General features: G+C 40.3%; 1 protein-coding gene across 1 annotated transcript in view; it reads right to left on the bottom strand.

Annotated features, from left to right (window-relative positions):
* Nucleotides 1–34: 34 nt before the first annotated feature.
* The window catches only part of ZNF407 (zinc finger protein 407), a gene marked incomplete at its 5' end in the record, with an annotated part of 353,220 nt that continues 326,520 nt past the window's right edge, over nucleotides 35–26,734 (bottom strand). Inside the window, one exon of the mRNA XM_082329092.1 lies at nucleotides 35–1,475. Within this exon, the coding sequence (XP_082185218.1) occupies nucleotides 133–1,475 (1,343 nt within the window). The 3' untranslated portion in view covers nucleotides 35–132. The remainder of the gene's footprint in view (nucleotides 1,476–26,734) is intronic.

The following is a 26,734-nucleotide window of genomic DNA, read 5'->3' as shown; positions in this document are numbered from 1 at the left end:
TTACTTGGTTAGGAGGATGTTGTATTGAGGAGGTCTTACAGAAAATGTTCCAGGAATACAGTGCCTCCATGGATCTGGTCATTTCCAGCTTTGCCCTGCATCAAGCCTAGGAGATGAAGCTCTTCATGCTTCTTATACTTCGTTATCATCTCTCTGGCCTTGAATTACTTGTGAGCCACCCTCTGTATAAATGACCATGCTTGTTAACTGTTCCTCTGCTCTATCAGGGGATACAGCTTCTGCTTTTATAGCAGTACCAGCCTGCAAAATCTCTTGAGACCCAGCTGTCTCTATCACAGCATGCGAGTACACACCAGGCTCATCCTGCATGTCTGGTGGCAATTCTGTGACGATGTAGTGGGTTGCACCTTCAGAGAAGCCGCCATCAGAACCCTGAACCATGGCTTGAGCTATTTCTTCTGTGACAATAATCTGTGATATTTCCCCATCCGACTCAACTAAATCCATGTGCTCGCTTTGGACACTGAGCGCGTGGCTACCAGCTTCCTGCATAATTATCTGAGAGCCTTCTCTAGCTACCATATGCACAGTCCCTTCCTCATTTACAATGACCTGAGTGACACCTTCTTTCATCAGCTGGTCGGCTGCAGCCGTATCACATACAGCAAACTGTAATACTCCTTGGACCATTTTCTTGAAGGCAGCCTGAGCTCTCTCCTGAGATGCAATTATAGCCGATGGGTGCACGACCCGCGTCACTACTTCCATAGGTTCGGTATCTTCCTGAGTCTCTTGAACTTCATGGAACATTTGTATTTCTTGTCCCTCTGCATCACTGGGAATGCTGGGCGTTTCTGGGTTTGGCATTTGCAGGAAATCTTTGTGACTAGACCTGCATCTGTCAAGGAGTCCAGATTTGTTTTCCACTTCACCCAGCTCTGTTACAGCACAAAGCAGGGCATCTAACGCGGAGGAGGAGTCTGGAGGATGGACTGTAGCTTCAGAAGCATCTAAAACTTCTTGTCGCATTATCTGCTGCAGTACAGTGCTACTGGAGTCAGGAACTGCGTCTATTCGAACGGCCTCCTCCATATCAGTTCCTGTTCCTTCAACCACTACCACCTGTGTTGCACCAGCTGCTAACTGCTCGGTCAGTATCTGCCCTGGAACCATACTACTCATGTGTGAGCCATTTTGATTTGTAGCTATGACTTGCCCATCTTCTGTAATATGGACCACCCTGGCCATCTGACCAGCCATTGCTAGAGTCTGAAGGGTCGCCGCTGCTGTTTCTTCCACAGAGGCATCAATTGCAAAGTCGCCATCGTATCCTTGAATAATAATAACTTGCTGAACTTCTTCAGGTGACTGTGGCTGTCTTCTACTGCCCCGAAAGACCTTCTCTTTAACTGGAGAAACCTCTCCCAGTGCTGCTGCAGTAAAAGGACTCGGTGTTTCCACAAAGGTTGCTCCTTGCCCCTTCAGTCGGCACTCATACGACTTGGACACAATGCCTACAAGATAAAATATGCTGTTAACATGGTATCATGGCAAATATCAGTTCATTACTTTAACAAATTGTAGCTTAAATGGAAAAAAAATTCCTTGACAATTTTTAGATTTCACTGGCAGAAAACACAGATAAAATGAGCAAGCGAACAAAAACAATTTGCATGTTTTCCAAATAACATATTTACAGGTTGAAATAATTGCTGAGTTTAACAATTCTGCAGCCTATTAACAATTTAAATGTGTTTTTTAAAAGATGCTGTATAAAAAAGCCCAGATAAATACAGTATAGTTAAAAGCCATTAACACATCTTTTATAGAAGGTACTTTTATTTCAGTACTTCAGTGTATTGGGTTTGCAGGGCAAGGTTTTGGTAGCAGGGGGGCGACAGGGGTGGCTTCTGTGAGAAGATGCCAGAAGCTTCCCCCATGTCCAATAGAGCCAATGCCAGCTGGCTCCAAGACGGACCCACCGCTGGCCAAGGCCGAGCCCATCAGCGACAGTTGTAGCACCTCTGGGATAATATATTTAAGAAGGGAAAAAGTTGCTGTACAACAGCAACTGCAGCTGGAGAGAGGAGTGAGAATATGTGAGAGGAACAGCCCTGCAGACACCAAGGCCAGTGAAGAAGGAGGGGGAGGAGGTGCTCCAGGTGCTGGAGTAGAGATTCCCCTGCAGCCCGTGGTGAAGACCATGGTGAGGCAGGCTGTCCCCTGCAGCCCATGGAGGTTAACAGTGGAGGAGATCTCCACCTGCAGCCCGTGGAGGACCCCACGCTGGAGCAGGGGGATGCCCGAAGGAGGCTGTGATCCTGTGGGAAGCCTGTGCTGGAGCAGGCTCCTGGCAGGACCTGTGGTCCCGGGGAGAGAGGAGCCCAGGCTGGAGCAGGTTTGCTGGCAGGACCTGTGACCCCTTGGGGGACCCACGCTGGAGCAGTCTGCTCCTGAAGGACTGCACCCCATGGAAGGGACCCACACTGGAGCAGTTCATGAAGAACTGCAGCCTGTGGGAAGGACTCAGATGGAGAAGTTCATGGAGGACCGTCTCCTGTGGGAGGGACCCCACGCTGGAGCAGGGGAAGAGTGTGAGGAGTCCTCCCCCTGAGGAAGGAGCAGCAGAGACAAAGTGTGATGAACTGACTGCAACCCCCATTCCCCGTCCCCCTGCGCTGCTGGGGGGTGGAGGTAGAGAAATCAGGAGTGAAGTTAAGCGCGGGAAGAGGGGAAGGTGTTTTAAGATCTGGTTTTATTTCTCATTACCCTACTCTGATTTGATTGGTAATAAATTAAATTCATTTTCCACAAGTCAAGTCTGTTTTGCCTGTGACAGTAATTGGTGAGTGATCTCTCCCTGCCCTTAACTTGACCCACAAGCCTTTTGTTATATTTTCTCTCCCCTGTCCAGCTGAGGAGGGGAGTGATAGAGCAGCTTTGGTGGGCACCTGGCATCCAGCCAGGGTCAACCCACCACATTCAGTAATGAATTTTAGGATCATATGTTACATTAAACATATCTGGGTGTGAAAAAGTACGGCTGATCTTCTTAATACCCTGCTTTTGTTGGCGAGGTAATTGCCATGCTTTCATTTTGATGCCATTGTCTTTCCCTTCATTTCCCACCTACCGTCTTCTCCAGCACACCTGACTGACTCAGTCACTAGCCTAGTTACCTGGAGAAAACACTCGGTAGTTTTCTTACCCTAAGCAGGATATTCTATAAAATATCATCCAGAGAAACCTCAATTACACTTCTTAATTATTTCTACATGAAACCAATTACCAAATTCAAATACCTGTAACCTCCACATTCCAACTGCTTGCTCTGCCACTCGGTCTGGTTTCGGGTCATTCAAGGTTTCCTTCTCAGTTCTCATCACTAACAATAAAGCTTCAGCAAAGCAAATCGTGCCCACAGCTGCACGAAGTCAAGCCCACCATCCTCAAAGCATGGCCTCAGGGTTGCCTTCGGCATTTTTGGGAAGACATAGCTGAGAGCACCCTGTGACCAGCTTTGTGGATGTCTGTGGCAGAACAGCTCTTGCACTCGCTGTCTCCCCACGGCAGTGCCATCCTGAAGCAGCCCTGCAGCTCCTGCAGGTGCTGGGAAGCAAACTTTGGGCCACAACCAGTGCACACAGAGAGAAGAGTGGGTCCCAGACACTGAGAATGAGGTGAGGGTCTAATGCCAGATGGGCCTTGGGAAGGCTGATCAAGTCCATGCTGCTGAGACTACCCACACCCACGCTCTCGTTGAAACTCAGCTACACAAACTAAAATCACATCTCTGGATTAACAGGTGTAGCATCTTATTACTAACACACATAGATATGCCATTGCTTGTTTGGGATAAAACAAGCAAGAAAAAAAAATTGACTCTTACAGTCAAATTTCAGGCTAGCACTGTACTTTTCAAGCCACCAAGACACTTCTAGTGAACAACATGCTCCATTGAACTTGAGGCCAAGAAAATTATACTAAAGCTGGTCTAAGGGGGCTCTTTCACCCACAGCATAGAGCTGTCAGGCCCTGATCCCACTAAACTGGGCTCTAAAAACCAGAGACTCATTTGCTTAAAGGTAAGTTCACACTTAGGAGCTGTGTTACTCAGAGACTGAGTACTTGGCATCTTGCAGCCTCTAGCAACTTGATATGCTAAGGTGCATATAAAGCTAATATTCCAAGATAACACCAATGCTTAAAAGGCTGAGCTTTTGCTGGCATCTGTCTGTCTGTCTATCTATCTGTCTATCTATCTATCTTTTTTTTTTTTCTATTACAAAGCTTCTGGTGGAGAACTGTACTGTAAAGCACAAGAAGTAATTTTGTTAAGCTGAAAGGCTGCAAATCACCTTCACAAGTCTAAACTGATGTTGTACAACTTTCTCCATCTTAGTTTGCAAGGCAGGTTATCTTTGGAAAAGAAAATGAACAATTTAAACCATTAGAGTGTTTCGAAGTGATGCTGCATGATAAATCTGGCACGCGCAATTGAAGTACGTTTTGTCAGGCATAAGTGAGAAGGAGGCTTACTGTGGTACGACTGGTTCTTATCCCCACTTTTCCTGTGCTCTCTGTAGGCACTGACATTCACAAGACCCCCCAAAGAGCAGAAAAATAGGAAGGGGAAATCAACATAAAATGACAATTATCTTAGCTCCTCCACATTTTATAATAGAGTAGAAGTAATTAATTCTCTCAGGAATCTTGCTTTGTTGACATGATAAAAGAGGAGCCTGGCAGTGATGTGGCACAAAATCAAAATAACTCTACAAATCACGCATTTTCCACCGGATTTCAAAATCAAAATAACTCTACGATCATAATTTTCACACACGCACAGCACAATCATGACATCTTTCCCCTAAGATCATGATAATTTATGTACGGGACACAGCACCACTGCGTTGAGGAGAAGCTCCGGTCTGGGGAAGGGAAAGAAAAAGGAAATTCATCCTGTTTTCGTCTCCTCAAATAAATGCTGTACCCATGAATCTATGCAATTCCAGTCTTTACTGTGCAATTGAATGGGAAGTCTCCTGGGTGAAGAGCTATCCGGTGAATCCCTCGCAGCACTGATAATTATGCCATTCTGACTGCTTACTTAATCTATTTGAATCCAGAGGTGAGTTAAGCCACTTCCTGACCATTAAAGTAAACTACATGGGTAAATACTGCTGTCACTAAGGGGTGTGATGAAGCTTAACTACACCAACATCTTAACCTCAGCTCAGTGCAACCCCAGCTATTCCATCACAGTTCATAAATGCGATTGCAGGTCCATCTTTTGATTCAGCAATTTAATAACTTCGAGTGCTGTCAGTACTGCTTTGAAAAATGGCTCCTATAAAATGTAACAGCCTCAATCAGATTGTAAAAGATTCACCCACTGAAGATTCTTCCATTTCAACTATAATGAATTAATGTCGAGCTGTGTAGAAGTTCAAGTGTCATTTAAACTAATGTGAATCTACTGTAACTTTAAATTTTAACTGGACTATGACCAAGAATTTACTGGGAACATCAACTTCAATTTTAGTGATTTTTCATGGTAAATATGAATTGCAGATTTTACTGGTTTTCTTTTGTTTTAACAGTGAAAACCAAGTAGGGAAGATATTTAGAAAACAACATATTTTGAGGCTTAGCTGCTATTTCGACTTTGGAACAGTGCATTTCTACAATGGAGCACTGCTATCCAACGCAACATTTGTAGGAATTTTTATGTATTTAAGGAACATGTCACATTCTTGGACTGTATATAGCAACAAATCATATTGTCCTACTAAATCCAGCCTGCCTCTCGCCCCCTCTTAAAAACGGGTAAAAAGAAGGGGTAAGTGTTGGCTGACATGGCAAACATAAGCTGCAATATAAGCCCACATTAATATTAGGAAAAGTGGACTTGTTGCTGATTGCACGTCATTGCAAATTAAAAAGATACACAAATAGGCATTAAAATGACAAAATATAATGATACGAGAGCTCATATTCAGACAATTTGTAAAGAGGTGTTTCATATCTAGGGGTGCAATGATCACAGAATTGGTTTCTTTCCAAGAAGTCTGTCATTTCAGCAGAGCCATTATTTATCAGTTGGAGTCCGGAGCGACTGTTAAGTTTTTTATTTGAAAATGTCAGGATTTTTTAGACATTAAATCCATATTCGCAGGTTATTTTAATTCTCAGAGACCACAAACTCCTGAAATAGGGCTAAAAGAAATGCTTTGATGTTTAATGTGCTCCTGGGAAACTACAAATAGGGCTTAGTACCTTTTTCCCCTCTCTTTTGCTCAATACCTGACATTCTTTTGTGTGTCTGTTTTATTCTTTTGTTACTGTCATCATTTGTTCCCCACAGAATAAATACCTTATTCTTTTGTTAAGCTTACATTTAATTAAAATGTACAGGATTTGTGCAGTAAACTCGAATGAAACAAATAAAACAAGGGCCCCCTCTCTTGAAGGCATACGTTGTGAATGAAAAATGTCATTACAGACTAAAAAATTTTGCAGTAAACAGGGCCTACAGAGAGAAGTTTCCCCCGTAATGACATCCATAAAATACACAAATGGCACTTTTAGTACCATCCTGAATATGGCATTTTCTGTGCTCTACACACAATCTAAATGGTTTGATCATAGAGCATAATACTCCATTGGGTTTATAGAACAATCAATGTTCCATAAAATGATGTATTTATCCAATAGTAGGCTCAGCAGTTACTGGTGTATGACATTGTAGGACACTGGCTTTGTACTGTTCAGCAGCACACATGCTGGCTGTAAAACTTATCTAACACTACTTCAACAACTTCATCTCATCTGTGTCAAGTAATTTGTTGAAGCCTCAGCTCGGTTTAAAAAAACTTGTAATAAAAATTCATAGAATTTTCAGGAGAATGAAAGCTGATGACAATAGAAAGGTCACATTGTGGCGCCACTCGCGGGGTCGGGGGTCAGCCGCAGTTCTAAAACAGAAAGTAGATTTCATGCATCGTGTAGCAGATAAAGATGGCATTAAGGAGACTTGTCTCAGAAAGAAATGCGTAATGCGTTAGGAAAGTCTGGGCTAATATTATATGTAAAGCACCACTTTGCTCTCAGCCAGCAGCCTCTTTAGAATTCTAACCCTTCCCCAAAAGTTGTAGCAAGCGGTTGTGCATGGTGAGGCTAGGCTGAGGACATCCTTCACACGGAGCACCTTTAGGACAAAGCAGTAAGTCAAAAATGAAATAATCTATTACGACGACGGAAATGATCTGCATTTACACAGCAAGCTTAAACCAGCTATTTTTCCTTTTCTGCAAAAGTTCTAGGAGGCCTGATTTATAGCACCCTATTCAGCAACACTTAATTTTTCATACTTTGGTGATTAGGTATGTTATTTATTGACACGTATGAATAGTTGGTATCTACTAAAATGCAATGGATATTAAATAATGCGAAAGCAAAGAAACATATTTTCCTTCAATTAAATACAACCTTCAAGGAATTTAAAAGATATAGAAAATTCAGCTTATATTGGGCATCACTTGAATGAGCAACTGATTTTTTTATTTTAAAAGTTATTGTCTACCTGGCAGTACAATATTTTGAATGGTACGGTAAGTCCACCATTCAAATTCATAAAGAAATAATTTAGGCCTTGATCAAGCTCCAAGTTTCTGCTCTTTTTTCTTTCCTTTTTTTTCCATTATTTTTGTAATGATCTCTACTTTAATTAATTAAGTGCAGTCTAAGAACTGTGGCATAATGTCATAACTTTGGGATTTCCTTGATTTTCGGAGGCCATAATAATAAACCACATTTTTCAGATCTCTGTTCCTTAACCACAGCAAAAACTATTCTTTCTCATTTGTAAGGTTTTTATGTGCAAGCAATGCACGGGCCAGCATTTTCTAAATCAGCTAGTTAAGCTACTAAATAAGAGGTTGTGAAGGCTCATTCATGTCTTCTGCTGAAGGAAAGAAAATAGGATGGGTCAAACCAAGAAGTGAAATAAATCAGCAACCCAAAATGGCTCTGTCAGAACTATTATGTCCACAAAGCCAGCCAATATTTGTAAAGCAGTACGAATAAGTATACCTATAGGGGACTTAACCAGCTCCCTAAGAGACATAAAAAAAATCCACCATTGACACAAAGTACGTAAATCTCAACAGATACCAACGCAGCGAGGTTTCTTTTCCTTTCAGAATATTATTATTCTAAAAAGAAAATTAAATGACAAAAATAATTCCCAAATAACGTTCATTGTTCATTTTATATTTAAAAATCCAGTAATGTCATGTTTCAGCGCTGAAACTCCAAACATCCTTGGCTTCTATCTTTGTCCTTAACCACTCAATCATGTTTAGAAACTTCAAGTTCTTCAAAGAATTGCTGGAATAAAGGATGAGGTTTTAACCTTTCAGGTATCTTAAACAAAGCAGTAGATGTCCTTTGAGCTTCCTTAAAATGTAAAAGGAAATATTTTTGTAATTTTTTTTCTTTTGAGAAACAGACTGAAATTTTCTGCTTGATATTTTTACCTCTCACACCTCAGAGGGCTATGATAACAGCAACAAAAAGAAACAAAAGAAGAAACAACCACCAAAATAAATAGCTGAGCCATTCAGTTAGGGTGTTTAGGCAGTTTGTTTGGTTTGGTTTAGTTTCCCTCCAGTGTCCAATTAACCTTTGGGAAAAGGCCTTCTCTGTGAAAAATTTCAGTTTCTCTTTTCCTGCACTCAAGGTCAAAAAGGAACACTATAGAGCCCAGTGTTACAGAAGCTATGCAAATAAAAAATATACATACCGAAACTCCCACTGATCATGGCAAACATGTACACTGTTAACGTGCAGATTTTACAACTGCCTAACCTGCACAGTAACCGATTTTCTTGTAGACTACTTTTCTTCTTTACCTGCTTGCCACCGTGCAGGCTTGTCTTCTCAACTCCTACGTGTGAGCAAAAACCTCACTGTGCCATATACAGCAATTACCTATATGGGCAAGCAGCATTAGGAATGTATTTGGAGTATTTTAGCTAGCTCTTCCAGGGCAATTTAGCAGCTGGAGATGAGGATAGCCAGCCTGGACATTTCTTGGCAGTCCAGCTTCAAAGGCTACTCTGGCCCTCAATTTGGGAACAACTGACATTGATGCTACATGGATGCACTTTTGCTGTGTTAACCCCTGCAGTGCAACTGGAAAGTGCATTTTTAGCACTTCTAAATCAGAATCCCAATTTCAAGAGGTACCGGTAGTCTTTGGTCAAGCTGGAGAATTCTGTTTCCTAGGCAGACAGAACATATAAGATAATACAAACAATAATATGAACGCTAATATGAGAAAAGCAGGGGAAAAAACCCACAAGCTCTGCTCATAAGGAAAATGATCTGGATTTCTGAAATAGGTCTAGTCTCAGACAGCAACTGTTTTGTCAAAAAAAAGCAAAAACTCCTTTTTGTCATTATTATCTCAGCAAGAGTTTTTGTTTTTCAAGAATATATACATTTAGATCCTGGTCTTATAAACATTTATTTATCAAGAGTACTGCTTACTGCCATAGTTAGCCTCAATAGTCTCAAAGGGACTAAACATGGTAGCTTGCATTATGCATTGTGTTTGCATAATCAGGCCCTTGGGATTAACAATTCTGAAAGTGGCTAGCCTTGCCTAACGTTTGATGTACATATATGCACTAAAGAGAGCAGACACTTCTAAGGGATACCTAAAAATAAAACATCATGTTATTAAACGATCAAGCAGAAATTATATTCTTCTGCATACCTATCAAATATGAGTATTGTGATTTCCTGTATTTATTAATTCTGATTTATGCACCCATTCAGTAAAAAGGAGCACCTGTTCTTTGCTCGAGGGCACGTCTCAACCCATTTGAAAAGCACAGCAGTTTTTAGGGGGAATGCTTGGGAATAGCTAGAAATAGTAAGTTTCCCTAGTTCTTTTTGTTAGTTAAGATAGCAGAAACTACCATTTCCAATGTGATAGTCATATCTGTATTTCATTTATAAATTCAACTATGTTACAGTGTATATTCATATCTTTCCAGAGTAAATTACGGGAAATAACCATTTGTCTTCATTGTAGACACTTTTGTATGTATAGTAGAAAACAAACCTCTATTCAATAACTGCACAGAGGCACCATTAAAATCAAATTTACAGTAAACAGAACCTGCAGCTGGGGTAAAACACTAACTGTTAGTATTTTAATTATCAGCAAAGCTTTCGGAGGTCTAACATCTGCTCATAGCCAAATGACAGCAGCTGCTTGTGTACACTTAAAACAATGTGAAATTCTTCTATAAATATTAAAATGAATTGTATGTTGTGTGTTTATTGTGGCTATATTCTTATTAAGCTGTTTAAGTATATAGGGTATTTTGAACTTCTTTCTTGTGGCAAATTTGTAAAGGGCTGACCTCTTCAAAAGAATGAGAGGCAAAGACAGCAAAAATTCTTGAGTCTGTAAATTGAAAATGTTTAGAGACAGTACCAGAGGTCACCCTCTGCCAAGACATTGCTAGTAAATGCTAACAAAACATCAGCGGTAAGTTCTGATCATTGTGCACTATAGTAACTTCAAGGACAGGACTTCTCAGCATGCAAGTTGCCAGGAGTCTATGGGATGGGTTATATCAAAAGCTAACGCTCATCTAATAAGTAAAGCAATTAATGTGCTATCTTATCAGAAAAAAAAAAATCTGTTTCAATATCCACAGCATCAGTGGAGATGAGCATACTCTCTTTTGCAGACTTCATCAAAATCATACTGGAATGAGCCCTGATTCATATGATTAGAAGTAATAAACTGTCAGGAAGAAGGAGCTATGCTGGGCCAATATGAGATCAGTTAATTTTTCTAAAAAGGGTGAGCTTCATAACTTAATTTTGTAGCTTTTTATCTGGACACTGACATACGGTTGATATTTTCCTTTTTGTCTCTCACCTGCTTGGGAATATAGGAAAGAAACCTGGAGGAGTGACATACATCTGATCAAAGGGTAGAGGCTGGTGCAGTGAGAAGAGAGCATTACAACCAGTTTCAGAGGAAAACAAGGGGAGTTTTATGGTTTTAACTTGTACAGGTTTTCAGTGGAGAAAGATCTATTTCTTTCCTTTTATAGGATCAAATGTAAAGCCAGTGGCTAATAATGTTTATATATTTTTGCAATAGATGTACAGCTGGAGAGGAGCACTACGATCATTTAGTCTGAAAACTGTAGGTCATGCCAACCTGTGTTTTGAAAAAAAAAAAAAAAAAAAAAAAAAAACACCAAAACAATTAGATGCTTCAGCCTTACATGTGTAACCACAACACAGGATGAACCTCCAGTACAGCTGTCCCCAAACTGGTACGTGGCATGAGACAAAGGTGAATTAATTATGAATGTGGTTCCTGAGCTTCTGACATGAGATTTCCCACGTCAAAAGTCAGTCTCAGTACAAGGGCTCCAACTACTGAGGAGGCAATAGGGCTGGTTATAGGTGATCCACTTACAGTACAGAGCCTTTCCCTCTGCTGGCCCCTCACTCCTCACAAGGCACTGACAGCATCAAGGCTTATCGTGCCTAAAGTGACGATCATCAGAAAAGATGCTGATTTTTCAGCTCAGAGTGTCCCAGGCTTAGCAGCAATGCTAGGATTACTTAGGAAGCGTGAAGCAGGCAGGGTACATGCTGGTTCCAGGAGGTGGGATGGGAAGTAGAGGCTGGAGAGATGGGTAACTCTTTTATACTTTCAAGGGTCGAGCTTGTGACAAAGTCTTCTTTTCATGGTTCACCTCTGGTGAAGGATGGAACCAGCATGTTTCCAGCATATCTTCAAAGGAAGAGCTGTTCATATAATTGACCCTTCTGCTGACAGAAATATATTTTCAGTGCTACTGATACAGTAGTACTTAAATGAGCTGTCTTCCACTTCCAGTGTTAGAAGGCACTAGGCTGTACGTAGATAAAACAAGACAGAAGACACCAAAGGTGGTGCTTTCTGAGCCATTGCTGAGCACTACCGACACAGGAATTGCTGAGAGGGTGTGCGTGCCGCGGCTGCGCGGGAAGTGCAAAGTGAACGGTTGCACTGCAGCTCTGCCTAAGTGCTCAGAAGCTCCTTACTCGAGTTGCTTCCGCTCAGCTGCAAAGTTGTGCTTTCGAGATCTGAATAATTCTCGTACAACTCTGTCGACAAAACTACCTCAATTGTTTGTTAGCTAGAGGTAGAAATCAACAGCTTTTAGATGGCAGATGGAGCTAACACTAAATTGGGAGGAAGTGTCAACATCGTTACAAAGAAAAACAGGATGTAACGTAAGTAAATACAAAAACAACAATGCAAGATTCAACTTGTGCTACTGCATACTAGCACTTGTGGAGAAAGTAAATATGCAAAAATGACATTCAATGAGAGAGAAGTCCCTTGGGAACTGTAATGCTGAAGAAATTTAAAGAATGACAGTGTTCATCAAATTACATGTGAGTTTATGAAAATGTAAAACAGGAAAACAAAACAGGCCAAAGCAATTTTTAATTGCACATTCAAAGGCATGTCTGCTGCACGTTGTTCTGGTACAGATACAACTGAATTATGTCTTGACCTCACCAGGGGAGAGATCTTGACTAAGGAATATTCAGAATAGCGAAACAAGAACGATTAGAAAGCTGACTTGCATGGAAATACTGAAGGTTTCAGTGAACATATTCTGGCTACATGTTCTGCAAATGCTGAAGAGGGAGGAAAATTTTTGTCCTTTTTGGATCAGCATAATCTGATTTTAATGAAACAGTAGAACATTCATGCCATACTGCGGGAGGACATTTGGACGTGGTGAGCAATGGAAAGCCAATTCAGCTACCTTGTCCGCTTCCAGGTGCCAGGGTGACGAAGCTCCCAGATGGAATAAATTGATGGCACAGTAGTTAGAATATGATTTAACTCAATTCATCACCATTTGTACTGCAAATCCATACCATTTCCAGACAGTTCAGTGAAACATAGCACGCGATTCTGCAGTAACTACTTAGTTAACTTTTGTAAACAACTCCATTCTGAACTAAAGTTCACCCAGGACCGTGGCGCCTTAAGTCTAAAAAAGCCAAAGAATTTGCAATGACTGTCAATCAGATGAAGCATGAATCCCATTCAAATATGGACTAGTAAACAAACCCTGCCACTCTGTCAGGTCATTTTGTTAGCTCTTCTTATTTGTTCCTTCCTGAGACCCAATTTAGACTAGAAAAAGAGGGAATAATTTAAAACTTATTAGTGATCACATTTTTCTAATGTATTTTAAATGCCACTTAGCTCTTACTTCTGATAGCACTTGTTCAAAGATTTATTATATATATCTGTCTACAACTGAAGCCAAATAATGCTTAAAAGCATGTTAATTAAATGATGCCAAGTGGTTTAAAAACACCATGGTTCCTAGTATACTTGTCTGTAGCACGGTGCACAGTGCAGTGAATGCACTTCTTATTCTGCTGTTACATAGGACCTGCTACAGCATCGTTAGTGGTAACATAAGTGGACTCCAAGCACTTTTACTATTGCTGGAACTTAGTTCACATATTTCAGTGCAGTAGATAAAATTTCAGAGGAAGTTATGATCATTTTTGTGAAAGCAGTAAAGCTTGTGATATGCGACAAGACAGAGACCAGATAACACCCTCACCAAAAAAACCCAGAAGCCTGGAGGTAGATACCTGGAAGATGTGATTTTCAAAAACACTGAGAAACTAACAGCTCCTGCTGACACTTATGTTAAAGGGTTCTTATTTCAGCCACCATTTTTTTTAATACATCTTACTCTTTTTCCAGCTACCGTAGTTTAGCGAAGTAGCAGTTTCCTAACTTCTGGCACATAACAGACAAAACGCACCGGAGGACTCATAGTGGTCTGTCATTTCAAAGTTGTGCAGATTAAAGAGCTTCTGAGCAGCCCATGGCATCACAGGTGGAAATAGCTGCTACGAGTCCCAGGTAGGGCTTACTTGGAGATTTCGTAGCTATATCTTTTGGTATATGTTCCAGTGCTCCAAAACCCATTGAGGTTCGCTGTTTCTTTCAGTGTGTCTCTAAGTACCCTTAAAACATTCAGGTGCTTCTACTGAAACAAAAAGACTCTAAAGCTATTTGAATGATATTATTTTCTTTATAAAAAGAAAATACACATATTAAAATGTACACATAACAAAAACTATATCAGTGCCTATATAAGTCCTGAAGGGCAAAGGGGTCCAGGAAGGCTGGACATTCTTCAAGAAGGAAAACTTAAAGGCGCAGGAGCAGGCCGTCCCTATGTGCTGAAAGATGAGCTGGTGGGGGAGAAGACCGGCCTGGCTGAACAGAGAGCTTTGGCTGGAACTCAGGGAAAAAAAGAGAGGTTATGACCTTTGGAAGAAGGGGTAGGAAACTCAGGAGGACTACAAGGATGTCGTGAGGTTATGAAGGCAGAAAATTACAAGGGCCAAAGCCCAACTAGAACTTAATCTGGCTACCGCTGTAAAAGACAACAAAAAATGTTTCTATAAATACATTAGCAACAAAAGGAGGGCTAAGGAGAATCTCCATCCTTTATTGGATGTGGGGGGAAAAATAATGACAAAGGACAAGGAAAAGGCTGAGGTACTTAATGCCTTCTTTGCCTCGATCTTTAATAGTCAGACCAGTTGTTCTCGGGATAGCCAGCCCCCTGACCTGGAAGGCAGGGACGGGGAGCAGAATGAAGCCCCAATAATCCAAGGGGAAATGGTTAGTGGCCTGCTACACCACTTAGACACACACAAGTCTATGGGGCTGGGTGGGATCCACCCAAGGGTCCTGAGGGAGCTGGCGGAGCTGCTCACCAGGCCACTTTCCATCATTTATCAGCAGTCCTGGCTAACCAGGGAGGTCCTAGTTGACTGGAGATTCAGAAATGTGATGCCCATCTACAAGAAGTGCCGGAAGGAGGATCTGGGGAACTACAGGCCTGTCAGCCGGACCTCGGTGCCAGGGAAGGTCATGGAGCAGATCATCCTGAGTGCCATCATGTGGCACGTACAGGACAACTGGGGGATCAGGCCCAGCCAGCATAGGTTTATGAAAGGCAGGTCCTGCTTGACTCACCTGATCTCCTTCTATGACAAGGTGACCTGTTTAGTGGATGAGGGAGAGGCTGTGGACGTTGTCTACCTGGACTTTAGTAAGGCCTTTGACACCGTTTCCCACAGTATTCTCCTGGAGGAACTGGCTACTCATGGTTTGGACAGGCATACTCTGCTGGGTAAAAAACTGGCTGGATGGCCATGTCCAAAAAGTTCTGGTGAATGGAGTTAAATCCAGTTGGCGGCCGGTCACAAGTGGTATTCCCCAGGGCTCAGTGTTGGGGCCAGTTCTGTTTTATATCTTTCTCAGTGATCTGGACAAGGGGATCGAGTGCACCCTCAGTAAGGTTGCAGACGACACCAAGTTGGGCGGGAGTGTTGAGCTGCTGGAGGGTAGGAGGGCTCTACAACGAGGGATCTGGACAGGCTGGATCAATGGGCCGAGGCCAATTGCATGAGGTTCAACAAGGCTGAGGGCCGGGTCCTGCACTTGGGTCACACAACCCCACGCAACGCTACAGGCCTGGGGAGGAGTGGCTGGAGAGCTGCCTGGCAGAAAAGGACCTGGGGGTGTTGGTCAACAGTTGGCTGAATATGAGCCAGCAGTGTGCCCAGATGGTCAAGAAGGCCAATAGCATCCTGGCTTGTATGAGAGAGAGCGTGGCCAGCAGGACCAGGGAAGTGATCGTCCCCCTGTACTTGGCACTGGTGAGGCTGTGCCTCAAACACTCTGTTCAGTTTTGGGCCCCTCACTACAAGAAGGACCTTGAGGTGCTGGAGCGTGTCCAGAGGAAGGCAACAAAGCTGGTGAAGGGTCTAGAGAACAAGTCTTATGAGGAGCGGCTGAGGGAGCTGGGGTTGTTTAGTTTGGAGAAAAGGAGGCTGAGGGGAGACCTTATCACTCTTTATAACTACTTCAAAGGAGGTTGTAGTGAGGTGGGGGTTGGTCTCTTTTCCCAAGTAACAAGTGATAGGACAAGAGGAAATAGCCTCACGTTGTGCCAGGGCAGGTTTAGATTGGATATTAGGAAAAAATTCTTCACTGAAAGGGTAGTCAGGCATTGGAACAGGCTGCCCAGGGAAGGGGTTGAGTCCCCATCCCTGAAGGCATTTAAAAGATGGGTAGATGTGGTACTTGGGGACATGGTTTAGTGGTGGACTTGGCAGTGCTAGGTTAATGGTTGGACTTGATGATCTTAAAGGTCTTTTCCAACCTAAATGATTCTATGATTCTAAAAGAACAAGTTAAAAGAAGTCCAAAATTAATCTATTTCTTCTTCCACATGTTATTTTTTAGGGTCTCTTCCACAATAGAGTGAATTTTATACAAGATTTTTAGGTCTGTGTGCCTAAAGCTGATTTCCTCAATGCAGAATCAGGAAGCAAAATAAAAATGGCCTGCTTTCCACTAGTGCTAAGCACAAGAACATGCAAATGCAAAATGAACAGAACGCATTTAAAATCTAATGGCATATCTAACCATGTGCCTCTAAAACTGTATCTCCTGAATTGCTCACAATTAGTAATACATTTATCACTAAATAATACCATAAAATGAAAAAACATTATTCTAACTTTTCAGGCAGAGAAGTGAAAAACAAAATGTGTGTTGCCAGGGTCACACAAGAACTCCCAGGTGTATTGAGTCCAGCTTTATGTCTCAATCACAGCATTATCATTTCTTAGAAGAGCCTATTGTCAACTCCAAGAGTTGAGGTACTCCATTTACCCACAGTGAAGAACGAGTCACATCATTGCAATTTTCCTGATAATGCCCTGTCAATGAATCAACCCCATGTTCATGAGCAGAGAGGAGTTCAGTGTCCACGTATCCTATAATGAGGCATGCCGGGCTGCAATCTCTGCTGAGATTGTCATAGGTGTCCACTGATACCATCTGCAATTACAGAGTTTTATGAGATGGAAACTGGTTCATTATGAAAAAGACTCAAGTCTACCAGCTCATTTCACAGATGTCAGATGGTAGACTTCCCAATCATCACGATTCCTGCAAGTGCGTAAGAAGGGGCCTGTAGTTAGGCTTTTGGGAATTAAGCATATAGCTAATGCTAAGCATAGGCTTAAATGCCGTTCTAAGTTGGACCCTCCGTTAGCCCCAGCCTATGACATATTCAAAACAGGGACTTAGGTTCTTTAATTTCTGCTTTATAAGGGCCAGACCAGCACTGTTTGTTCCCAGAGGAAGGCAGTCACAAAGTTAGCTAAAAATCACTTTTGCCCCTGGCCAAATATATCTCTCTCAGACTGATTTCAGCCTGATTCTAACTAAGCAAAATGACTGTATAAACACGTTCAGAAGTATCAGCTGAATTCCATTTTGAATTGTCACCTATTCAAATAAATGAATAAAAACATTCCTTTTAAAAGGCTAAAGTACATTATGTATAACTATACATTTTTGCAGTTTTTAAAGAAGCTTTATCAAAAAACTTCTTTGTGACATTTAAGAAGAATGTGTAGTGTGGAAAGTGTTGTTGATAAGCCTTTCTTCTCACACAGTAATGCCTCTCATACATACATGTTTTTGCACTCTCGGACAATGATATATACACACCTTCAAATCTGGTAACTATCAGCTTAAACAAACATCTTAATTTCAGACAACTCAGTCTATTCAAGAACACAGAAATTAAAACCTAGGCACTGAAAGAAGTACAGATTTCTTCTGCAGCCATCAAGAAATGAAGCACTGTTTGCTATAATATAGCCCCCTCCACCCCTTCCAAAATGACCCCGTTTCTGTTGGAGGTGAACCTTGCTGCGTTTATTCATTCCCTTTTTAACAAGAGACCACAGAGAAATCCATGCTAACGGAGTGTTTAGCAAGAGGACTTAAAATACTAAATGCAGGCCATAGCACTGCTCCAAGCTCTGGGTGAACTTTGACACTCTGCAGACCGAATGGTAGGTGCTGATGACAACCTCTATCATCTGAAATATTAGGAAAGCTGCTTATCTGAGAGACTTCCTTTCTCCTCGTGCAACTGCCTCAAGTGGCAGTGACAGACACGCTCAAACCATGGTCTCTGGCCTTTCATATGTTCCTTTCACAGACCAGTTTCCATAACAAAGATATACTCCCTCTTGGTCAATTTATCACAACCTCCCCGAACACTTCCCCTCCCACACACGCACTTGGTATCCCCTCTGCCTCATCACGAAAAAACAGAACAAAAGCCCAGTAACCGTACAGAAATTATATTGTAGATTTGTAGATTAATGGGCTGATTCTGGCATCTCAATTCAAATGGATTTACAACCACTGTGTTTAGCCCTGTGTGATTTCAAATAGAATTACTTCTGATGAATTTGAATGCAAATTCACAAAGCATTAAAACAAACCATGTTTAAACTCGTTGGTTCATCAGATGCAAATATCGTGCATTAAGCAGGGAATACCCATTCATGAAAATAATGAAAACTGACATCAATATAATAAAATCATTACAGGTTTATGGATTCTGGGACTTAAACAAGCCATACCCTTGCTTCTCCTAACTGATTAAATGCTTCTTTGCAGTTTATGTTTGATCTGCAATTCAAAACCAAATTAGTTTAGTCTTTGAGCCCAGAACCTTGGAAAATTGCTAGGAGGTTCTACCTCGGATTCGTCTGGGGAGAAGGGCCGGGTGAGGCGAGGGAACCGTGGGGGCAGGGAAGCTAGCAGTGCAGTTGAGAACAGACAGCACAGGAGAGGAAGCAGTCAGATAAATCGAGGCTTACAGACTCTACCGGCAAGCATTCATAAAACCACCGCGTGAATAGCATTGTGCAGAACAAAAGGCAATGATGATAAAATTGGGCACTTTTGTTTTATAAAGCTGGCACAGATGGGTCTGTCACACCATGTGCTTCATTTTTATGAAACCTCAACCACCTCCACTTTGCATCATGTTTGTAGACAAGGGGTTTAAGTGCAGTAGGGCAATGGATTGCCAATTATTCCTGGGGTTGTCCCATGGCAAACAAGCAAAAATGAATGCAGCCATGTTCTAGCTGATAAAGTAGATTTCTGGAGTTGCATTTAAACAGTGTATATAGTGTGGGTCTTTCATTAATCCCCCTTGTCTAATTATCATGAACAAGTTTTCCTTTTCAGTTAGATGACAACAGCTTAGCTCAAAAGTTTCCAGTAAAATCTTTGTATCTAGACATTAAATTCTTCTCACAATGATGAGATTTAAAACAGCAAAACGTTCCTCACTGAGGCATGTAATGCTGATAATGCACTATTTTCCTGCACAATCTATGCAGTATAAAAAGTTCTTTGCTGCATCATGATCTGCTCCCATTTGTGTATAAATAGCGCTTGCAATAGAAGAAAATGTAACACCAATTTTACTTAAATAACAGCTCCAAAAGAGGTTGGGAGATAATGTAGCTAACACACAACAAAAAAATTAAGGGCAACTCCAATAGCTCTTTCTCAAAATCATTTTGTTTCTTTTTCTTTTTTTTTAAATCCATTCACACCAACATTAAGTATTTTAAACCAAAATATTTAGAGATTTATATGTTGGGATGGTTTGAGGGCAATTCAGTTTGTAGAGTTCAGGTCCCACCTAAATATGCAGCAAACAGCAGAAAGCCCAACCCTCTCCATAACTTTAACCAGTCAGCCCAGGAAAGCTCCTACTTCTGAGGACACAGATGCACGAGTGAAAAGATCTAACTAGCTGTGAAATCCTTAAGATCTACATTTTGCAATGTGAATGCCTTGAATTAGACACTCAAATCTGTATTCAAAAGACCATTAGGCATTTCTATGAGGTAACATGCAGCACCACAATGTAGCTGACACTGGGCCACAGGGGATTTGAGAAGCCTGGCTGTTCTAGCCTTGCAGCAATCCAGTACCCACTGTCTCCATCAGCTTTTATAAACCCTTACCTGGCCCGCAGATCAAGGACTTCCATTCCTATGACAGCCCTGCAATTTGTATCTATGGCTTCGTTACCTCCAGTGCACAGCACATGGAAGAATACTGATCAGAGGATAAGAGTAAAATCGTAGCCACGTTCAGGACATGGACAAAATTCCCACTGATTCACAATGTGATTAATACAATTTTGGATTAAAACAAAACAACAAAAAAATCTGGATTCTGCTCATTCCTCATCATTTCATGCCAGTGCTCTGAGATCCATCCTGGCTTCCAACTGGTATTAAGATGCTGGTTAAAAGCTATCTAGTCCTGAATCGCCTGGGACAGTCACTACATTTAACTCTGTTGCTCTTCCCACACCCTTTTTCTTGAGCGCAGTCAACAGAAGTATTTGGGATGGACTCGTTTTTTTACAAAGTGAGAGAAATGTCTGTCACATTTTCTTATGAATTCTGAAACTGGTCCTGAAACTAGACTGAAATAGTTTCTGATTACAGATATTTTCTGTGAACCATGAGGCAGATGAGGACTTGTTTTTTCCTCATGACCTATGGGCTAAGTTCTTGAGTGCTGCTGAGAAGCTGCTTTAGCATTAATTGAAATTTGTACTGGTTGAAGTGATATATCACAAAACCTTGGCTTTAAGAATTGCTGAATACCAGATCAAACTCCACTTCTCAGTGCTACATGCATCTTCTGTTTTTTTTTTTTTTTTTTTTCACTGTCTGAATGTGGGAGAAACACAATACTCAAGCATAAAGGACCACCTTAATCTGCATTAGAATGAGATGTACGGGTATGTAGTAAGTGCCAATCTGAGCACTCAGATGTGGAATTAGGACTTCGTATATAGGCACTTATTTTAGAAAGTGGATCTCAGAGGATATATAGGGTTGCCCACTTAGCTTGGAAAACCCTGCTCCAGTTTTAAAAGCTACTTGTCACTGCAGAGCAATTTTGAAGCAAAGTGGTATGTTTGGTGGCCTCATTTGCATGACAATACCCAGAATGCTCTCCTAACTCACAGCTATTTCATGGAAGGGCTGATGCATTCAAGCTTTGAGAATAAACCGAAATCATGTGGGTGTACCGGTGCATATAATTTTAATACTTCCCCCCCCACAATCCATGTGCAAAGGTAGAACTATTAAACTGGGTAATCATTATAGGTAACCGAACTAACCTGTTCATCATCAACATTTACTAGAAATCAAAACTACAAATGGTAGTTTGGCAAGTCTTTAACACATTCATTGATTAGCTGATCATCTTGTACCCATGTGTATACGTTTTAAGTGTTGACATCAGTTACCAAGGTTTCTGTGAAGAGCTGTCCCAATATATTAACAATTAGAAAAACTAAACAACTTACAACAAAAAGCACAGATATAGAATCATCAAGATGGACTTCGCTTTTCTCCTGCACTTCTCTCCTCTCTCACAGCTTGCTACACAAAATAAATGCACTACATTGACTTACACCGCAGCACAGAATATCACAGTCTGCTCTATTGTGTGGATTTCACTGCTGAGAAGCTGTAATACTAATTGTCAGTTTCCCACGATCAAAGTAATTTGGTTAAATAATTGGTTTACATTTACTATATTTTATTTGCCTCACAAAAATAAATGTTATAACAAAAGATCATCTGAAGAGGAGGGAATGCTATGGTGATAACACCAATATGGTGCCAACATATGGAGAAATATGTGTGTTTTGTGCATATAAACAATGACATGAAGCTTCAGCTGTTTAGAGAACAAAGCTTTACACCTGAGTTAATATTACGATATGTGCATTCTGGTGTGTGTGCGTACAAGGGGTGAAATTCTTCTGCTATTGGATTTTGGCACTGAAATTAAAGAATACTGTTTTAAATGCTGATTAACTGGTGATCATTTTTAACTTATTCTTGATAGGTGATAAATGATGGCATTTCTTCTTTTCTATTTACTCTATCAGTTACATGAAGTCTGCACTCACAGGTGAAACAATGGCTTTTCTACACCTAAAATCAGGTTGATGACATCATGACAACCCTTCAAGCCATTCTTGGCTTTTCAGACATTTTTCTCTTTTTTATTTTATATAATATGTGGATTTGACCACAATTTTTATAGCTCCTCCCCAGATGCAGAAAGGGAACACAGTAACTAAGTGCCTGCAGCAGTCGACAGAAGCTGTTTCCTTCAACCTCCCTCTAGACTACCAGGCGTGAAGAACAGCTGAAACATTTTCCTTCAGCCACCAGAGTGGCTCTTTTTCCAAATGTCGCTAGAACAGCTTCATTCAGAATAGCCTGCCACCAGAGTTCCTTCAAAATTCTGCCAGAATGGCTTAAACTCAAAAGTAATTAAAAGCCTCTGAAAAACTCATAAGTCAAGGGAGTGGCATAACACCCATTAATTACAGTGCTCAGTGATGTCACACCTGTGACTTATTAGAGGCTATCCTGAAGTGGGTTCAGAGCTGCTGTTCATAATTTATAATGGTATTTTGAAGGCCGCCTATTGAAAAGCAGTATCTAATTGAAATGGTACGTATTTAATAATAGCTGATCGCATCATATAAAGAATAATACGGTAGCTTTCACTGTAAAACTATTGCGGAAGAACACAGGTTTAAATACCAAACGCACCACCACAAAATGGTGCACCTGCAGTGGGCCCGTGACCCTGTGATAACTCTGATCTAGTTTGACTGTAGCTCTGTTAACTTCAATCAACAGTGAACTCTAAGAAGGACAGAAAAAAGAACTTCAAAGGACAACGTGATTGCTGGTTTTTTCCAGTGGGTCCTGATGTTGACTAATTTTTAATATGTTAATACTATTACTGGAATCAGAAGGTCTACGTACTTCTGCTTAATTATGCTTGGCTGTACTTGCAGGATTTAAAGACTTGTAAGGAAAGAAAATCCTGACCAGGTTACCTGAAATAAACAGGGGTACGTTTATTTCCATCAGTCCTCAGATGTTATTTTTGCTAGAACACAGGACACATTGTCTATAGAACATTAAATTAAATTATATAGAACAATACTAAATTTTATGAATTTGCAGTAAAACTTGTCTGTATTTGATAGTCATTTACAGAAAAAAATATTGCAATGTTTCTGCAACAGATTAAAACCTGCAAATTGCTTTCTTCCTTTGTTTTGAGTTTAAATGGAAACAAACCTTACAGTACAGAATTGGCTTAAGGTCACCTGTCTACAAGAGATTACTGTGTAGTTCCTTTTATATTTTCCCCCCTACTAGTTTGAGGGACAAAAGGGCAGCAGTACCCTAAGGGCTTTTTCAAATAACCTCTTTAGCAAATAAAGTCATACCCTATGTATAGAGGCCATTTCATCCCAGTCCCATGGGCTGCCTGTAGGGTAAAATACTGAATTTTTCTGGCGTATGTCAGTGAATGTGAAAAAGAGGACCACTACTTACAGAAAGTTAAAGGCTGAATAAAAGAATGTGAATTTCCTTAATGCATTAATTTAAAACATTGTATATCGAAGCCGAAAACATCAGCTATAAGCATCTCGGAGAAACACTGGAATGCATTTATGTGAACCACACAGAGATTCACATACCAACAACTGATTTACTATGGCTTGAAAACGCAACAGATTCAGCTTATCTGAAATCTCAAACAAACAAACAAACAAATATATTTTCTCTGGGGAAAATAAATAAAATGAAATTGGGCCTTTTCTTTATGGATGTAATCTTATGACTGTATCACCGTAACATTACCATAAACATCTCTGAAATCAACTGTCAAGAAGCAATCTGTTATGCTTATATAAATTACTATTATTATTGTTGTTATTGCTGCACTTGCTGCACCCCACTTCTGTAATTGGTTAAAAGATAATGTGCAAACCCCCAAACTTTCAAGTATTCATAAGGTATAAAATAATGGTTTTAAAACAAATGATTTGACAGCTGCAAATGCAGGATAACACCTAGTTACATTATAGAAACAGTGTGGATAATTACTTTTTTCAAAAGGAAAGACTCCATGGACCACGGTCCTGTCTGAATTTCCCTGCAGCTCAGATAATGTGCAGTAATACAAATCCTGTTGTCACCTCAACCTAAGTCTTTTTATCATCTATACATCAGTAAGAATGATGAGAGACGTCCCATGATTCTAACAGTCTTCCTTTGAAGGATCCACACGTTAATTACTGCACTAATTATGGTTTTTGAATAACCAAATGAAGTAAGCAGTCTATGGGAGGTACAGGCATAAACCTAAGACTGAGAAAATACTAGTTACTGAAGTCATCAGTGTAAACTGACACATGGAACATGCTTAAAAGAAGTAGAAGAAGTAGATTTTAAAAGACAAGCATCTTCAATAATTAGGGTTCCATACAGGAAAAAGAAATGTTATTTCTTAATGGCAAGTGCATTTAAACTGTTATCTAAAGATCTGAAGGTAAGCCTGCTTAATTCACTGCTTCTTCTTTTGTTATTAGGAAAACATAATTGTTCCAAATAATTAGCACTAGAGTACATCACAAGCTGACAACAAAATTATAGAAATCTTCATATTCAGATCCGTCTAGCTGGCTATTAGGAACAGTTTCTGATCATAACCCATTAGTTGAAGTGCTGTGAGTTCTTGATTGCCACCAAATAACCTCAGATATCTGCCTAAGTTAACAGCCTCTATTTATTCAGACTTTTCTTGACAGTAAAAATTGCTTACGATTTTTACAGCTGCCACACAAAAGAACAGTATCGGATGTGCGCACTTGCAAGATTAGGTGATAAAATAATTGAAATGTGGATTTTAGACAAAATTTTAACTCCTAACTTTCTAAATGAAAAACAGCTACGGGATTTCAGTCTGCTGCAATGGTACTATTGGCTTTCCTGTTTATTAAAAATTAAAATGAACACATTCCAAATCTTTCTAGTTGTGATGTCCATGCTAATTAAAATGAGATTTGTTTGAGGTGAGTTTTTTTGGCCTAACAGCCCTACTTTGTCCTTTTTTTTCCATTGAACACCGACTAATCAACAGCTAAAGATTTCTCTGTATCTTAAAGCTCAACCCTCTTTTTTTGGTACTTCCTTGTGAATAATGCCAGGACATAAACGGCTGTTAATTCATTTCTTAAACAGCTAACAGCAAAAGCTACCAGAAAGTGTGGCATATTTTTAAAAGACACTGACAAATGAATCTTCTGACAGAAATCATTGCTGTAACTCCAAAAGGAAAAATAAAACAAAAAACAAAACCCCACATACACACGGTGAGAAGGGAAGCCTACTCTCTTAGTTACTTACCCAGCTTCAGTGAGTGGATTATTGATAATGTAATACAGACAAAATGAAAACTTGTTTAAATTTCCAGTCTAATACTTTAGTTATCTGTAATGCTATTTGAAGCTGCTTTCAAAATGTTTTTTTGTGATAATAGCTTGGTTTATAAACCTACAAAGCTTTATGTCAAATCCCACGAGGGATAACTTTGATTACTAGAGTAATTAATGATGCTGGATAGTAATATGGATTTTCTGTTAAGATTTGAGTTTGAAGTTAATTAGTCTCCACATTATGATTTGCTGATTAATTACAGATATTTAGTTATAAAGAGAGATGTTAATTATTAATCTAAAAAATCATCTAGTGTAATTAACTAAAACTTTGACGTCAGTCATCACTCTCCTTGTATGTAACTTCCAAGGTGCCAATTCTACGGAGGGAGGCACAGGCCTTCACCAAAAGGTAAAAAAATCCTTCGGCTGTCTTTTTTGTGTATATAGTATAGTGAACAAATTTTACTCTTAATTTGTCAGGACAAGCCACCCACTTTGAAGCAGGACAGTAACTTAATTCTCATCGAAGTACTGATCTTTCATCGCTTATTCTTACAATGTGCCTCATCTTATCACAGAAAAAAAATGTGCTATAAAAGAAATCCTACTATGAGCCTTAACTGGGTGTACTCTTGAAATCATGTCTTAACCTCGGAGCTGTGATGTTCTTCTGACTGATGGGCTTTGTCAGTTCCCATGTTAAACTCTGGAATGAGCTTCAGCGTTGCTACAGATATCTGTATTTTCCAGCAGCAGCAGCAGCAGCAGCCGCCTTTAGCAGTGCCAAGAAAATATTAGAGCAAAACTACTGATTAATGTAATAACTCGGTTAGAATTTGAAATCACCTTTTGTTTAAAAAGAAACCCCACCTTATCTCCCCCCCCCCCCCCCTTCTCATCTGCAAGGAACAAATCTTACTGTTACTGTAAAGGGGAGGGGAATGCGATTAAGAAAAAGGGTTAAACCAAAAAGCATCAGCAGCACACCAATGTCCTGGAATTTACCCTAGTAACACAGACTCTGAACAGGGATCTGTTTACATTATCTCTAGATCATCTTGACAATATTTATTCTCTATTTACCTAAATGAGGCAATATGATGATATTTATTGCTCAGAATGGCTAAATATAGACTTTTCCTGAGCACTCAGTACCATAGTGGGAGGTTTTGCTCTAATCTACATCTTTAAACTGACAAGCTGGAGCATTCCTAATGAATGCCTCTTTTCATCTGGATGTCTGTGTGTATTTGACAGTATAAATATTTAGCAATATCGGAGTCAGCTTGTGATTTTACCCAGATGGACTGATTGATGCCTTGGCTTGACGTTGCCAAAGACAATCCGTGTAGTTATATAAGCAATTTCCCTCTTACTTCCTAAGAAGCAATTAGGTGGCCAAAGGCAGCAACCCAAAAATAGTGAGAATACTTCTG

Source organism: Platalea leucorodia (genome assembly GCF_965183815.1).
Source record: "Platalea leucorodia genome assembly, chromosome: 1".
In the NCBI taxonomy this organism is placed as follows: domain Eukaryota; kingdom Metazoa; phylum Chordata; class Aves; order Pelecaniformes; family Threskiornithidae; genus Platalea; species Platalea leucorodia.
This window is presented reverse-complemented; position numbering and strand designations above follow the sequence as displayed.